This window comes from Pezoporus wallicus, unplaced genomic scaffold (assembly GCF_028554395.1).
Source record: "Pezoporus wallicus isolate ANWC-B61680 ecotype Strahan unplaced genomic scaffold, APGP_CSIRO_Pwel_v1 scaffold_7107, whole genome shotgun sequence".
NCBI classification, from domain to species: Eukaryota; Metazoa; Chordata; class Aves; order Psittaciformes; family Psittacidae; genus Pezoporus; species Pezoporus wallicus.
The window spans coordinates 1,866,303-1,883,910 of record NW_026642114.1 but is presented as its reverse complement, the minus strand read 5'-3'; the positions used below and the strand labels follow the sequence as shown (position 1 = coordinate 1,883,910).

At 48.7% G+C, this 17,608-nt stretch overlaps 1 protein-coding gene across 2 annotated transcripts in view; it reads right to left on the bottom strand.

Annotated features, from left to right (window-relative positions):
* Positions 1 to 7,997, bottom strand: part of ACBD6 (acyl-CoA binding domain containing 6) — an 86,339-nt gene extending 78,342 nt beyond the window's left edge. Inside the window, exons 1-3 of one of the 2 annotated variants that reach the window (XM_057427062.1) lie at positions 7,745 to 7,993; positions 1,412 to 1,476; positions 824 to 920 (exon numbers count right to left, since the gene is read on the bottom strand). In XM_057427062.1, coding sequence (XP_057283045.1) covers positions 824 to 920; positions 1,412 to 1,476; positions 7,745 to 7,939 — 357 coding nt within the window. In that variant the 5' untranslated portion in view covers positions 7,940 to 7,993. Of the gene's footprint in view, positions 1 to 823; positions 921 to 1,411; positions 1,477 to 7,744 lie in introns of both variants that reach the window. The other variant, XM_057427063.1, reaches the window with a different exon arrangement.
* Between the last annotated feature and the right edge of the window lie 9,611 nt (positions 7,998 to 17,608).

Below are 17,608 nucleotides of genomic sequence, written 5' to 3'. Positions count from 1 at the left end.
ACTCTAAAGTCTCTGGAACAGCATCAGAAGACAACTAAGAATCAAATTCTTGATTCATTGGCTTGTGCTCACACAAGATTTTGCTTCCAAAGCACAGGATCAAAAAAGAATCAATTTCCTCCCATGAAAAGAAATTACCATGCCTTCAGCATTTTGCTGTTAGTAAGATACCTCCACTCAAAGGCAATACTTCCTCTAAAGAGCAATCCTCTTTAAAAATTGTATAAAATTCAGTCTATAAGCAGGGGGATATCTTTAAATATTCAATCAAGTAACAAACCTGGTAGATGAAAGATTAATTAACATGACAGTAGAGTCTCCCTATAACACCTATATAGGACTTACAAATACACTTGTTATGTCGAAGTACCTAATCATAATCAGATTTGGTAATTTGCTGCACTGAAACAAAAAGGAAACATTTTTAGAACTGATCATTCAGTTCATGTCACTTTCATGGAGATTACTTGGTATTGATCAACATTTAAATAGTAGCTGAAAAGAGAAAGATGAGAAAAGGATAAAAAGTACCTTTACATGCTAAATACAGCATGAACCAATAAAAGCAAAATTAATTAGATCACTATAGCAAAACCAACCCTGTGCATGCACTTGCTGTAATGAAGATAATTGTGAATGAATTATATGGTTCCTCATGTTTTGGTCATAACAAAAGAAGAGTTTAAAAAAATTAATTTAGACTTTAATCTGTTCAAAATGAAGCTTGCCATGCAGCAATTAAAATCTTTGTGAAGCTGGACCACTGTCAGCTTTACAAAGACAAATACTGGTTTATTCTCAGAACGGTATTTGTGTTTCCTACCTGTGGATTCCAGCTGGGGTCCAGTTTTTTCACTGTAGCAACATACTCCTGCATAGCTTGATGAGGGCTGGTATCTCCCAGGGCTTTCCAAGCCTCCCTAAGACAGGGAGCAAAACATCAGCAAGCCACTCGGAGACAACATAATGTATTTTTATACAGTGGAACACAGTGAACAGACTCATCTAAATACTTCCAGAGAGTGCAAAGCCATCTTTCATTCAGTTTGAAAGGGCCAGCTTTTCTCCAAAGCCATGAATGGCCACTGTCAGTTACAGCACACCATTGTGAAAGGATCTTTCAAGAGATCCTGGTCCAGGGCTGGAGCATAGGTTGTGCCCATAAGATAAAGCTGTTTGTAGAGCTGTAGCTATTTTCATAAAATTTTTGTTGTAAGCAGGTTAATCCTGGATGAGCAAGGTGAACTCAGGAGTCTGGATTTCACGTCTGCATCAGGCACAGCAGCAAGCATTTCCCTATTAAACAGACTCCAAGTTGACATCCTCTAGGTCCATAGTCTCAACAGATGAAACAGGACACAACAAAAAGTAGAGTCAGAAATTGCTAGGAATTACAATTATTTCTTCTTACCATTTCTGCTTTCCCTCAAAATCAAAGAAGCTTGGCTTGGGAGTGTTACAGGTTCCAAATTTCACCTAAGGAAAAGAAATTTCCTTCTGTTAGAACAAAGCAAAGGGAAGGCGACTTGCATAAGGGAAGACTGAGTTCTGATATTCCAGGGTAAATTCAGAGGAAAGGTTTTTGAGGGAAAGAACTGGCACAACTCAACCCCATCTTACCCTCATTTTAGCTCTCAGTTATTAGCACCTTTGCATTCCTGTGTTTTCTTTTTGTGATGCAAGGAAAGCAATTTTGTTACACAGTTCATTTCTTTTGCAAGCATTACCCAACAGGGATAAACAGCAAGTGGTTTATCACTTAATGTTATGTTTATTACTAAGCCAAATGTTTCATCCTCCACCAATATAAAAGAAAATTCTATTGATTAGAGTTTCTACAGAGATGATTCTTCATTAAGGCTGAAATTCATCCACTTCCACACAAAGCTCAAGTAAACAGTCTTTGCTTAATTATTTTCAAAGTCCTCTGGAAGGCAAGGGGACAATCTCAGAGCACAGGAAAGCCAAGCAGCTTCTGGATTTGCTCTGAGGCACCTGGCTGCACAGGAAGCACTGCATGAGAGATGAGTCAAGGCTCAAGTGCCTGAGACGAATCAGTCTGTCAGAAGCAAGACAGAAATTAAGATGTGGGGGGAGAAATAAGAAACACAAGGAAGCAAAGGAACAAGCCAGAACTGGCAGACAGATGTATGTGGGGAGGGGGTGGGTGGGTGGTGGTGGAATAATCTTGCATCCAATGTAAAATGGGCTTGGTACCAGTGAGATTCAGGCAGTTTTCTATGGGCTAACGTATTGACGGAACAAATATAAAGCCCTTCCTCTAGCTGCCGTATCTCCTCTGTAAGCTCGCCCACAAAGGAGACTGACAGAAGCTACACCTGCCCAGGGCTCCAAAGGCACAACCATGTTCCTGCAACGAGGCCAGCACTGACAAATGCCTCCATAACAACAGTGATTAGAAGGCTGAGATTTGGGCAACAGATACTTTTTTTGAAGTCTGCTCAGGAGAATGTAAAAGTGAACATGCCTCTGTCCCTCCCTGGAAGAGCCAGGGAATATATGGGTCAGGACCCACCAGATCTGGCTGTTACTAGAGTCCCTTTCTCACAAAAAATAAAACCCCTTGCACAGAGGTGTAAAATGAATCTAACTGAAATTAAAATACCGTTATGATAGGAAATTAATTTACACAAAACATGGTTTGTTTGAGGTTTTTTATTATTTTGTTTTGCTGTGGGTGTTTGGTTGGGTTTTTCTGGTGTTTTTTGTTTGGTTGGTTTTAAATTAAAGTGCTATATATCCCACAGGGGTGACAGATGAGAGACTGTAGATGCCAGAGCAGAACCACAGCTCCAAGTACAACAGCCCCTAGGAAGCAGTCATCATAGCCAGTCCCCAAAACACAGGGCACAGCCCAGTGCAAAGAAAGCCCAGAATAGATGGGCTAATATTCAAACAGACACCGGGGGGAACACAGAAACGTTCTGGAAGTGGGCAAAGGCTGCTGGTTGAACATTTTGTTAACCAAGCAAAACTAACTGCATTCATCAAATGTTTTATGAAATACACTCAAGTGTTCAGGCAGGTGAAGTGCTTAAATCAACTAACAATTCTTCACTTTAACAAGGTGGGGATTTTATGTTGAGGGTAGAATCATTAATCAGGCTTTAAAGAGAGCATGCCCATGCTGAGGGATATTTATTAGTCACACTATGTTTTCATTTAAAATGTTAGAGGATATGAGTGACTGTAACTGAAATTAGTTTTCTGTACATCTGACTGTCTCCCAGTGAGCAATTCATTCCAATTAGACCAGCTTAGCTGGCCTTTAATACAACGTATCGCATTTTGTGGAGAAATAGGAGAAAGAGCTAGTAACAGTTAAGTCCTATAAATCAACCACAATTCATGAAGCATAAATGTTTTCTCCCATGCTCAGAAGAGGATTGGACCACTTGTTTTAAAAAGCAAAACAAGCCTACAAATAAAATATAAATTCATTATCTGTGTGCAAAATGCCAGCTTGGCAGTTTTTTAGTTCAATATCCAACCTGCAAAAAATTGGCCAACTTGGATAAGAAAAATTAAACCTGGTTTAACATTAATTTTCACCTGCCATCATCAAAATACGACAGCAGTTTCTTCTCTTTAAATTTGGCATTCAAAGGCTGTTCTAGCACTGGGGAAGACTGTTAGTAACATAGATAGTAATACAAATCAAGGAACAGCAGTTAAACTTCATCCATCAAGAGGGGAAAAGTACGCACTTGTGCCCTGTTTGCTATTTTAAGATATAATAAAAAGGCGTGCGGTGGTTTTGGTGGAAGGAAGAAAGTAAAGGTTTTGGCTTCCCTCCTTTTTGCCGCAAGACTCCATAACGCATCAGAAACCAACCAGTAATCTAGCATTAGAGGGGACCTGAGTCCAACAGCTGAGAAAGGGGAGTTTTAGCTAAATATGCCAATACTGACAAATACCGGTAGTGAAATTCTGTGAAAGACTCTGTCCTCCTGTTACTTCCCTGGAGGTCCTCATAATCTGTTTTTCTGCATAACCAGCAGAAAGACAAGAGCCCATATTAGTATTTCAAGTCAACAGTTTCTCATTCAGTGTCCACAAATAATTACTGATGGTCTCTAGGGGCCTGACTGGTTACTTGATGCTTAACTCTCCTCATTTACAGCTCATCAGATGCATTAAAAAAAGATGACAGCCAGAACATATTAAATATTTTCCTAGTATTGCTTCTGCATGCAGAGTCATATTATACTCATGAATTGTACAAAGATGACCCAGGCAGGTCCAAATGGGAAACATCTGCAGACATCTCCATTTGTGACCAAAATGGAAACTTAGAAACCTCAGACAAAGCCTTCACTTGAAGGTCACAACATTCAGAAGAGTGCCTGGATAGACACATGCTCAGAGGTGCATTAGGACTGCATACCATACAACTTCAGCTGCTGGTCCAGACTGTGAGAAACCTTAAGACTCCTTACACATTACTTCAAAACTGATCTCCTCCCCCCACCCCTGGTGGTGCTGGGAAAATGGCTCTTTGCTAATTTTTCAACTAACACATTTATACAGCACAGAGGACCAGCCAAATATTCTTACCCGATTATATATCTTATAAGGTGAACTCACATCCATGAACAGCAGGACTAAGCACTCTAACTACACAGCCCAAGTAAGCTCAATTTCTTTGGCAAGACAGGAAGTCCTGACCCTGCCCAAAGCTCTGCCCCTTTAACCTGCCCCAACCTGTGGGAAAGCCCTGTACTCAACTGATTAAAAGTGGGGCATAAGGAATAACAAGCAAACATCAACCACAGAAGGCAAGGGGTCCCAGCCCTGACGACCAAGGGGCTTTATATCCCAGAGACGTAACAACTGAGTCAACTCCATCACTGTTCCAAGCAAGGGGAAGCTGCAGGGAGAAACTCCCACGTTCAGACATCATGCAAAAATGGGACTACATGCTTGAGACACTACACTCAGACAGTGTAAGTCCCACTTTGTCAGCATCACTGAGTTTCCAGCTTGCCTGCATCTCTCAGCATTTACATATGCACTGGTACATCCTCATGCCAGCAGGGCAGTTTCGTCAGTCTGATCATTTCCAGCAAGTTCTGGATTCTCTCCCCTCTCTGAATGAGAACAGTTCCTGAACCTTAGTTTATTTGAGTCCTCAACACACCAAGCAAGTGCTATCTTTACTTCACCACTACAGACTCAAGGCACAGACAAGTGATTTACTCAAAGGCATAGAGAAAGTAGGGGGAGAGAAAGAAAATCAGCCCTAGTCCAGAGCTCTACCGACTAAGTCTGTTCTTCCTGTTCTGGGGCAGAGTCGTAAACTCAGCAACATCTTCTGAAAACCTCACTGGAGATGACAACTAAGCAATTCCCTTATTTTCAAGTCTCTGACATATAAACAAAATCAGAGAGAAAAGTAATAAAATCCAGAAATGGCCTCCTATAAAAGGTAATAAAATTCCAGGAAAATGCCTATATACACAAACAGTTTGAAATAAATAACATACAGTATTTTAACAGAGAGCTCAGCTGTTACTGTCACCTCTTTTATGATGGTGCTGTATCTTAAATCAAAGCCCTTAGAGACATAAAGCACTAAATGAAGGAAAGACAAGGGTGCCAAATCAAGGACAGTGGACAGATCTGAGTCAGCACCTTTTGTGCGCTAGTAATGCTACTGTCCACCCGAGTAATATATTAGCAGCCCATTATGCATACTGATACGGGCTGCTATAATTAAATAGAGGAAACTTGCATTAAGCACCCTCATTTTGATTTAAAGCACAAAACGCTGCAAAACTCAAAGTTGCAGAGCACAATCCTTTAGTAGCTGTGCTAGCAAACTTTTCCCATCTCCACTGCCAGCACTACCCTTCTAGGTACTCTGTAACAGGGATGGCACCTTTCTGGATCTCACTGGGCAGACAAAGGCATGGAAAATCAGGAGCCAAGCACAGCCTGAAATCAGGGAGCACAAAGGCACTTGCTGTTGCATCCTGCTTGACCAGGGACAAGAGGGACAGAGCAGGACAGAAGCGCACTGTTCTACTCAGCTGAAGGCAACTGGAGATCTGTGCTGACAGCTTTTTTCTGACTTGTATCAAAACTGCTGTGAAATAGGTTCCAATTTAAGTAATTTTTAACATTAAACACATTATTGATCTTACATTGCTAACACCAGGAAACCCTCTAGAGTCTGTTGAGAATCACAGAGCTGATGGGCAAGCAATGCCTTCCCATTTCCACCCAGGACAGTTATTAAGCATTTGCAACAGAGTGAAAAATAAGAGGTTGTTTGTAACAAATCTTCTGAGAATGTGGACAAAAATTACAGAAATGAAAACCACTTTCTTTTCATCTCATCCTAGGCATGATCTTGTTATTCTTAAAAGTTCTTCTAGTATTTTTTTCTGCTCTCCTTTTTCTTAAAAGGGAAAGGGAAACCTGCAGATATGTTCAAGCTCTGAAAACGTCATGACCAGTCTACAATTAATGGTCCACAAACCACAGTCTAGAAGCCACCAGCTTAGAGGGTAACTAAATACTGCATTAAAAAATTAAAGCACTTACAAGTAGCAGTAGTAGGACAAATGTATTCCATATGGGAGGAGAATCACAGGGAAAATACACACACCAAACTCTGACTATTAATCCAAATAGGTGGGATTCAGTTTTCAAGTCAAGGCAGCACCTCTTGGAACACGAGTTTTATTTTCACTTTTACTCTTTAGTCTTCCACATGTAAAAATTCCTCCAGGTTAGGCGATTACAAATGTCCTTTGTATCTTATTTGGTGCTTTTTTGTTCGTTTTATGTAACTTCTCCCACAGGAGCAGAAAAAAGTTACACTGTATTCCCACAGGATACATCCTACAGCTTGCTCCATTCATAGGGATTGAATGGGAAAAGGAACACTAGAACTAGAGCCAAGCAGTTTAGTTTCCCAGGCCACTCTAAAGCCCTCCACAGACAGATCTGCACAGGCACTTCCTTCATGAGGTTACATCATAACCCTAAAGATTTAATGCTTAGACCTGGGTCATTACAGCAGATCCCCAATGCCTCTAGAGGGGAGGTAAGCACCAGCACTAGCCACTCACTATAAACCATTTGATCACCATTCTCTAACCTGTGTCAGTTGCTTCATCACCCAACACACAGAGAGAGCCTGGCAAACACAGGCGAGGCAGCTACTCCACAAAGACACATTGGACACTCATACAAGCCATCAACCCACCGGTGACCTATCACAGCCAACAACAAAAGCCAATCCTCCACACCAACACCCAACTTCAGTCTACCACGCAGTCCAGTAGAGCCAAGCTGATGTCCTCACAGGAAGCAATGCAGCGTTAGGGCTGACCACGCCGAGCAAGGGGGAGAGCTGAAGAACAACTAGCGTGATGAATTTAGCAGGGCCCTGTCCCACCAGACTTCACCTGCCTTCACCACAGGCAAACCCAGCGGCACCAAACTCGGTGCTGGACAGGAAGCTCCCCGTAGTCCTAGTTCCCACACCCCCAGCACAACTTTTTTCCCCTTGCCATCGCCACATTTTGCTCAGCAGCCACGTAGGCCCTGGGCCGGTGGCCCCGGGAGAGCCCCAGGCCCTCGGGTACCCGAGCACCGGGCCGGTCCCCGTCCTGCTCCTTCGCCCAGGCCCCAAGCCCCGCCCGCCGCCACGCACTGCCCGCGAGGTGCCCGACCTCAGGCGGTGGGCTGGGCTGCCCCCCTCCCGCCTCACCTGCTTGAAACGGGCGTACAGGTAAAGCAGCTGCTCCTTGCTGGCGGTGGGCAGCAGCGCCGGCAGCCGCTCGGCCGCCTGCTCGAAGAGCGCAGCCAAGTCGCGGTCGGGTGGCACCGTCCCTGTTTCCTCGGATCCCGAGCTCGCCTCAACGCCGCTCCCGGCCGCCGCCGCCGCCAGCGGGGGCGACGCCATGGCGGCCCGCCGCCCGCCCAGGTCCGCCTGCCTCGCCGGTCCCCCTCACGCCTCGGTACGAGCGGCCGTGTGGCCCACGGGAAACGCGCATCGCGCCCGAGGGTTCCGGGGATGCCGTGGGCCCGAGAGCCGCGTGTGGTCGAGCAGGAGACATGTCCGCTAGGCCAGGCTTTATAAGCCCTCGCCCGCGGAGCTGATGATGGCAATTAAACAGAAACACCTGAGGACGAGGCTGCCCGTACCCTCAATCTTGTATAACCCTTATAACATGAGTCCCCCACCCTGAGCGCTCCGCGCCCTCAAACTCCACCCGCGCTTGGCTAGGACCTGCGTCCCTCGGGGTCCTGTGGCGGGGCCAGCGCTCCCCCGGCGGCAGGGCCGGGGGGGACCTGCCGCGTTCCCGCTGCCGCTGGAGGGCACTCGCAGGCCACCGCCGCAGCTCCGCTTCGGTCACGGCGCTGGGTAGTTCCCGGCTCTAGCTGGCGGCCCGGGCTGTTAGGCGGGTGCCGGATGGCAGCCAGCATCCTCCTGGGAGGTGGGTGCAGAGTGCCGCCCCGAGAGTCCAGACCAAGCGCCAGCCCAAAGGCGGGTTATATTTAGCCCAGTATCTACTTGGTGTGGAAAGTTTCCCCCTCCCTGGCACAGCTGTCAAATCCATCTCCCTCCTCCACCCCCCGGCTTCAGCAAATGGCAGCCCTGAGTCCCCCGGGGAAACCTGGGCCACCCCGGCAGCGTCCCGGCCCACTCCTCCTCCGGCCACCAGCCGCCTCGGCCGGGACGGCTGCTCCCTCAGCCAGCTGTGTCTTGTGGGGGGCTGCCCCACAGCGTGACCCCATATTAAGGGGTGCACACTGAGGTGAAGAGCGGCAAGCAGTGCACCGGGGTTCTACACTGTGACTTTAGAGGTCCTGTCTCACCCTAAAGCACAGGGTGTTGGGTTCACTCTCCTTCCCCCAGCCACGAGGATGAGGATGAAGACACATCTTGTACACGACAAGGTCCATCCGCGTAGCTCTTTGTGGTCTCCTGGCCATGTCCCAGACTCATTCACGCAGCCGCCATCTTTCTATCCTGGGTCTTGCAAGGGAGAATGCAGGAGCTGTGGAAAAAAGACCTGCCATCAGAGCCAGAAATAAGGTGGCATTTTTTCCTCTTACTTCCTTCACAGCCTCACTGGGTGTGGGAGGTTTTACTTAGCAAAAAATCCCGACACAGCCAGAGCAGCAAGCTGAAACATCACTGAAGCACCTGGACGTGGCCTTGCGGGGCCGCCACCACTCTCCCGCCAGGCTAGCAAGCCATGGCAATGTCCTCATTCCTGGGCTGTTCATGCAAGAAAGAGGTGAGGTTCCAACCATGGGAGCACAGCTACACCATAGCCCTGCAGGGAGCACAGAGACCCCTGCATCCCAGACCATGTGAGAGGGCAGTGGGGCTCCAGTCTCTGCTCGGTTCCAGAGCAAGATGGGCTCAGCTGTCGATGCCAGGAGTATGCCTGCAAGTGCCAGCTCTGCCCAGGGCTACCTTCTGAGGGGCCTAAGGTGTCCTGAGAATGGGCTGAACCAGGAAGGGGAGAAAGGCAGAAACAGCTTGGCTCTGCTGCTAATAAATACAAAATAATAGTAGCTCCTCTCCAGGGTGTGATTACCTCCCAGCCTCATAAACAGACTGCAATATTTACAGTGAACTTGTCCTCCCTGCCGCTCTCCACCAGAAGCCATTCAGCTCCATCCAGCTGGCTGGTTCACCCTGGATAGTCCTGCTCGCCGTGGAGAAGCATCGCCTGGTCTGAGCCTGCCGGCATTCAGCTAGGGACAGACAGCCGGGTAGGCTGGCAGGGTGAAACCCCCTTTGAATAGCTTGGAAAAAGTACTTGCAGCAAATTAAGTGAAGCTCACAGCCTCCGCATGCTCTCTGGCTCATCTCCATGGTGAGAGAGGCCTCCCTACCTTACCTTGCTGGTTCCTTTGCTAGAGCACTTACAGCTCCTACTGGATCTCTTTCACTTTTTCCTTGCCTTTTTTTTAAAGAGCAACTGCAGTGAGGGCCTGATCCTTCCTTCCACCTCCTCTCTTTGGCATGAGTGGGAGCAGGTTTGATGCAAGACACCCATGGAGATTTTTGAAGTCTGTCATGGAAACAGTGAGGATGTGGATGTTGGGTTCAGCCACGCTGTGCCTGCTCTGCAGGATGATGTTTATTTAGTTGCTGGTCACCAGTCGCCTTGGAGAAGGCAGGACCAGGGCTTGGGGCACACCAGTGCCAATGCCCTTGTGCCGGATGTACCAACCACCCCCTGCAAACGTGAAGTACACAGAGCAGTGAGAGCCCCAGTCATCCCACTATGAGCTGAGGCAAATTTGTCCCATCTCTCAGTCCCTGTCTGCAGAGTACACAAACCCAGAAGCATTATGGGCACTGAGCGGTAGAGAAAATAATGCAGGGCCCTTACGTGAGCTGTGCATGTGGGTCAGCCCCAGGGCTTGTGCTGGAATTGCAGAGACACAATAACAGGCTGTGACCAGCAGTGCCAAGCAGCAAAAAATATCCCTGTATAATTGTCATCCACCCTGCCAGTCAGCCTGGAGACTTGTCATTGTCCTTTTGCAGAGGGCAGAGGCCACTTCACACAGCAAACTCTGGCCAGCCTGAAAGGAACATCTGAAGGGATCCCTATGAACTAAGCTATGATTACTTCTATTTTTTTTTTTATTTTTTTTCCACGACAAGAGGAGAAAGAGACAATTAAGAGCGCGATTGTTTGTAGCCATGCATTTTACTGTGGGAGACACCTGTCTATGGAAGAGGAGCAGGCTGCAGGCTGGGGATGCTTGTGCCCTCCTGAGGCTGAGGGGCATGGGGATAGGGAGAGCTTGGGCACCCTCCCCTCCCCTGGCACAGCCCCCAGCGTGCCTCAACCTGGCATACATCACCTCTGCTAAAGGCAGAACTCTGCCTCTGGTCAATAAATGTTCCCTCCAGAGTTCTTCCAGTACACCCATTGTATGTGTCCTTGTCCCAACACAAGGGGTGGCCCCTCTTCTTCTCCCTCATTGCTGCTTCTTGGGAGATTTGCACCTGAGCCCACATCCCATAAGAGAAGCTTCCTCCTCATCGTGCCCCCCATTGTGCCACCCCTATGCGACAGGGTGGCGTGCGTCTGTCTTGAGCTGTGATTTCCATCTGGAAATGGACTTTTTACATGACACACGATACATGTCATGACACCTGGCTTGCCTTCAACGCTGCAGTGGGAGAGGGAGGAGGGGAGACAACCAACTGCTGCCCCTCTACTCTGCATGCTCACTTCTTTAGCAGAGACATGAAAGAGCCCTGCTCATTTTTCACCCTGTGCATGTGTTATCTGTTAGTAAGGCAGAGCAAATGCACACCCTAGGTATTTTGGGGAGCCCACCGATGCCATAGCAGCCAGGAGCCCACAGCATGGCTGCGAGAGCCGTGTCCCCCTGTGCCTGACAAGGGAAGTGATTTCTGCTAAATGGAAATGGAGTCATAGGCCACAGGAAAACAAAATTCAGTGCTGGCCAGGGAAGAAGATAAACAAAGGGCTGAGGTCTCTACCCTGGCATAAGCAAGGTCTCCCCTGCACACATCACCTCCATGGAGTTCGGCTCTGTTGCATATTTTACCTGCATTCATTATAGCACCAGGGCCATTTGTTTGTGTGTAATAAAGGCGGTCTGGGTGAAAAGCAAGTAATTAGCACATCCATCATACAGGTTTTTTAGATATCAACAAAACATTGATTCCCTTCTTCCATAAATTCTTGTGCTGTGGTGAATACAAATCAGTAGCTGTGTTGGAAAAGGAATGCATAACCCCGCACGGAAGTGCATAAATCTCCCCTCTCCCCAGCATGTCATTAAACCGCTTAAACACTGAGGGGAAAACTCCTCTTCCAGGTGTCAAGTACTGCTCCCCAAGCACTCCTGAAGTCTTGCTGGACTGACATTAGCAACAGCATGGTTGCAACACAGCAGCTGGCCAGCAGTTCAAAGGTTGCAGCCAGAGCTGCGCAAATGGTGGCTCCTTCCATGGACAGAGATAATTCACCACTAAGTCTTTTTGGTTTGGGGCAGTCAGATGAAATTTTATATGGTATTTTCTTTTCTAAATTTAAATGAAAAACAAGGAGAAATTTCATTTTGTTTGACCTGGAGTGTTTTGCTTGGTACGAAACAAACAAAAAGCTTTATTTTTGTTTCATTTTACTCAGCCTCCTGCTCTATCCATCATTTCCCATCCAAAAACCACAGCAGAGCCCTTACATTTGAAACAAAACCTTAGGTGTTATTCCTTTAAAATATCAAAATAAAAAGTCACTTCTTACTCCCCCCCCCCCCCCCCCCCCCCCCCGATAATTATGAAATTTAGCTCAGTTTTGGATGTTTCAGTTCCTGTGTAGCTGTGTAGAGAAGATAGAGCCAACGTGTTCAGTAGGAAAGCTGGGCTGAGGTTTGGCTACTGCAGGGCCATCACCTCCACACACGCCTCCACTTGCCAGCTCCCCCTTATCTCACATCTCTGCATGGCAGCAGACAGTGAGTAATGGCTTCATTTGTCACAGCCCTGTTACTGCAAGGCCACAGTTGTCCCTCATTTTGCTTTCCATCTCCCGCAGGCAAGGTCCTCTGCATCCCTCTGGTACCCATCTCCCAAATTCCTCCTCAGCTCTCTGGCTGCTCTGCCTAATGGCACCCCAGTGCCCACGGGCCTGGCATGCACCAAACATCTCACAGGGAGGAGATCTAGATTGTGGTGTTGGAAACAAGTGCCTGGTAGTGATGCTGCCTTCACCTGCAGCCCAGCTTGGGGTTATCTGGGGCCACCAGCAGCATTTCACCTCGGTGAGCGCTTAGACCTGCTGTCTGTCCCAGCATAGCCCTGGGGCAATCCCCTGTCTCACAGAGGTGAGCACCAGCTGATGAGTTCAATGAGCTCTCCGTACTGGGGAGCATCCTGCATCCCTTCCCAAACCCATCTTACTGGGGGTTACCCCTCATCTTCCATTCCTCCCTGAAGCCCTCCCTGAGCACTGTCCATGGGTGACAAGGTCCACTGAAGAGGGGATGCAGCTCTGGAAAAGCTGCTTCTGATCCTTTCCCTGCTCTGCTGCTGACTCCCCTCTTCCCCAGTAAGGAGCAATCGAAGGGAGTGCCTGTAATTGCAGCTGTCAGCAGTAACAATCATGGCACTGCCATTATAAATGGCTCCAGTCTGACTTTTACTTACAGATTTCCCTCACGTGATGCTACAAGTCATGCAAGCAAAAAACTGTCGCAGAAAAGCAATTGCACCTTCCAGCTCTGTGGAAGGAAATTTATGGCTTGTTTTGGCCATAAAATAGAATGGGCAGGGCTCAGGTTGCAGATCAGTGTGTCCTGACCAGGCAAGCTGAGGGGGGTTTGGAAGAAAGGAACACCCGGCATTCCCTCCACATCGGCCCTCTGGGTCTGAGCCTGGGAGTCGGAGCCTCTGTCCCTGCCTGCTGTTAGCAAGGGAAGGGTTTTAGTCTAATTCCTGCCACACGTATAAAATTGCAACAACATCTGGAGCCAGAGAGGAACTGTGGCAGACAAGTATCTTGGGCTGTAGAGGAGACCCTTGCTGAATCTGCTGGCATTGAACAAAGGCACTGAGAAATGCTGGGTGTCTCTGCTGCATACGTGTGGTTTGCAGCACTGGGGGCTAATTTCTATGGCAAGGACAAAGCCAGGCTATGACCAGTTCATGGCTGCTGTCAGAGACCAGAGCGCTGTTTTCCGAGCAGCCGGCTGAGAACAGCCAGCACAAACCCAGCTCAGCCACTCCCCAGCCTGGGAACACAGCTGCTGCGTGGCCTCTTGCTCTCTGCCCTGGTGGCACAAGCACCTTCAGGACATGTTCCTACTTGCTTTAAGTGATTCTTTCCCACCTGATATCAGTCCTGAGGCTTCAGGACCTGGAGCTGTGTGTTACAGCACCTAGAGACAGTTCACACTCAGCCCTGATGTGTGAGAGAGTGACCTGGAGGTGCGTGATTCCTTCCAAGCCAAGCAAGACCCCCTGTGGAGAAACAGCCTAACCTAGTGATGTCCCAGAAGATCACCAAATGGACTTGCTGCGAACAAGGTCTGTCCCCTGCAGCACACTGGGGCATCAGCAGGTGTTGGCCACGCTAAGGATGCTCGTGATGTAGGGCTCAAGTCAGGCAGGGTCAAACCAGGTTTGGCAGGAGCAGCTGGTGTTTTCCTAATGTGGCCCTTGCAAATAGGAAGCCCGTGGCATTTTGTGCACTTTGATAAGGTTCAGAGGTTGTTAAAGAAAACACAAAGCTATGGCAGGATTCCCAAAAATTCCCAGAAAGTCCAGCTAGCTTTGGAGATTTCTGCCATAGCTATCACCACACACTTCAGTCTCACCTGCACTTAGTTTTTTGTTGACATCCTGGAAAAAGGGGACAGGTTTAGTGCAGAGAGTCACAGTGACATGTCCTCCAGCATGTGGTTATGCCAATGCATCATGTCACACACAGTTATGGTCTACTCTTCCCAGTGGGGACCACTTGCCAAACATAAAGCATCTTCGTATCAGCACCAAGGCACAACCCCAGCAATTGTCCACCTGCAGCCCATCGACTGTGGGGGTGGCACAGAAAAGGGTGATTCCTCCAGCCCTACCCCACAGCCCCAAATCTATCTGGCTCTGGAGCAGAGGGAGGGAAAGAGCAGCTTGCTGTGAGCTCCCACCTGGGCAGCGGGAGGGAGGGACCTGGTCAGCCATGCAAAGGGCACGGTTCCACTCCCAGTGCCACCCCACTGCTTTGTTGTTCATGTGGCAGCTTGGTGCTTGTACCATTGATACACCAAGATGTGCTCATACATTGTGTTTAACCCTGTGACCTGCCACAACTTCAGCATGGTGGTGGCATTAGCTGTGCGAGCTGGTAGCAGGAACTCCAGGGACACTTGTTTTCTCTCCCAGATCTCATCTCTTCCCACTGTTTGGCAGGGTGCTGCCCCAATTCCCTCCCTCCCTTTGCCTGGTATATCCCCCTGGACAGGCGGCAGCAGTCACAATGGTGACGGGGAGGTAAGAATGTGTTTGAGGAAAGCAAGGTCGGGCTAAACAGGACCCTTGGGACAGTCCCAAGAACACCTGGCACTTTACCAGCCCATCCACTGGAAAACATCCCAAAGGGATAAGAGTCCATCCTGATCCAGGGCATGGTGGGGTGATGCTACAGACATGTAGAGGTTCTGAGAGGATGGAAACTGCATGCCCCTCAAGAGTGAGGCAGTCCTGGGGCCAGAGCAGGGGGGTCAGAGGCTCTTCTCAGGGCTCTCCTGGAAACAGCCCAGGCAGCTCTGGGGCTCGGAGGAAGCAGCTCTTGTTTCTTCTCTAATTTTAGACCTTTTCAGGGTGTTCAGTTTTCTTAACCACTGGTCAGCTGCTGTCTTCTCACACAAAGTAAGCATGCATAAATTAAACCAGACACATGTATATGCATTGGAAACAATCCAGGAGCAATCACTTACATGCCAGTGAAGGGCGTGAAACCCCCCATATGCTCCTGGTTGTAAGACAGCACAGTGAGTCCCGTCCGAGCCACCACCAGAACTCTCCCCAGGACTCATCCCTCTACAGTGCTGGGGGACACTGCACCCCTCGCAGTACCAGAGCGTGGCTGAAAGCAAACTGGCAGAGGCATCTTGGCTTAAACTGGGCAGATGAGTTTTTCTGTATTCCCTGGACGGGTTTCCAGGAAGAACACCCCTGCAATCTCAAGCAAAGTGGAGGGGACGTGTGCAAGCAGCGAGGAGCTGTTGTCTGCACACAGCCGTGCATACATTGGTTGTGGGTTAGCCTGGGAAAGGTCAGCCTGCTCAGGGGCACTGGGTGATGAGCGGAGAAAGCCCTCCTACCCCTGTGGGGGAGGCTCCCAGCAAAGGGAAGCTGCTGCTGCTTTAGCTTTTTGCTCCATGTTTCTGCATCTCTTGCAAACGGGGTAAATTGTTGCCTGACCTTGGGATTTTCAACATCAGGCACTCTGACACTGAGCAATGTATGGGCCAAATCCTGCCCCAAAGAGTGTAGGTGAGGTGATACATAAGTTCAGTGGGGCATGGTTACTGCCCACAGACCAACATGCCCATGAGCTGGTGAATGTGGACAAGGCTGCCCCATCTCTGGGGCTGGCTATTGGGGATTTTGAGTCCTAAATCCAGCTCTGTGACAGCCTCAAGTCCTGATGGATCAGATTCAGCCACAGGGTAAAGTGACCCATGTGCAGCCAAGGTGGAGCAAGGCATGTCCCCTCCTGGCAGGCCTAATCCTGTCTCCTGCCAAAATAGGGATGAAAGCATCATCTTACCCCACTTGGAAGAGCTGCAGGAGGTTGTGGCTGCTGCAACAGCCCTTGGAAGGGGCCAGATCAGTACCAACATCCCTGCTGCTGGAATCAGGCCCATCCAATGCATTATTACTGCCTGGAAACCACTGCTCCAGGCATCTTGCCTGGATGTACAGGTGCCCTGACAATTCCCAGTAGATTGGGCTGTGCTACTCCTGGTCTGACCCTGTGCACTCACTGCCTCTGCCCTGGGGACTGAGAACCCCCCCCTGATCCTGATGCTCATAATCACACCCTCATCCTCTGCCAGTACTGGGTGGGGAGGGGGAATGTGTGAAAAATCAATAGCTCTAGCTCAGGCTGCCGGAGGATTTGCGCATTTTGCTCTGCTGTCTCTGGGAAATCTAATATATTGATTGTGTTTCTCAAGACTGGTATTGATGAAGCAGATAATGGGAGGGTTCGAGGCTGGCCAGCAGATGCCGAGGGTGTCCAAAGCCCAGGGCTGCTGCTTTATTGATCCTGACAGGCATGGCAGTGTGTCTTATTGTAATTTACTAAATCCCCTCCTCATTCACATCAAGCTTGCCCCTGACCTGCTTTTGCTTCTGAATTTATTTATTCCCTGCCTTCCTTTCCAACTGGTGGCAGTGAAGCCCCTGGTCCTCCCTTGGGAGCAGGAATCACTGCCTGGGCAGGGCAGTGGAAGATGCAGAGAGCAGCCATTTCCCCACACGATGCTCCTGCTGCCTCTGCAGAGCAGCTCTGGCTGGTGGCAGAGAGCAGCTTTGCTGTGCCAAGGTCCCGGGCTTGCCTGAGCTCAGGCATTATTTCTGGTTTCAAGGGGTAGGAGATGCATTAATCTTCTCGGCTTTCTCTGATGTTGACCCACCCAGTGGTCCAGGCTTAGCACATCCTGCTTTGCTCGTAGAGGGTTGTGCTGCTAAAGCATTCCTTTCCATGACAAACTGAGCCTCTACCTATCCAAGCACCTTAAAAGTCAGCTGCCTGAAGAGGAGGTGGGAAGAAGGGTGTGGGAATGGTTGTCTGTGGGTGTCCTGCATTGTCTCCTGCTATGGAAAACCCTCCTCTTTGTGATTTTATGAATGCCATTAAAGAAAATTTTCCCTCTGCAAGACTCTTTTTCTAAAGTCTCTTTTGAAGACTCCCTCTCCCCAGCAATGCAGGATCTTTAAAGTATAATTATATTAAAAAAACCCAAACCACCATGCTATTTATAAATTATTCTATACACTCTCAACAAAGCAAGCGCCAGACTTCACTGGCGGATAGCCCACTCCTGACTTCTTGCGCGG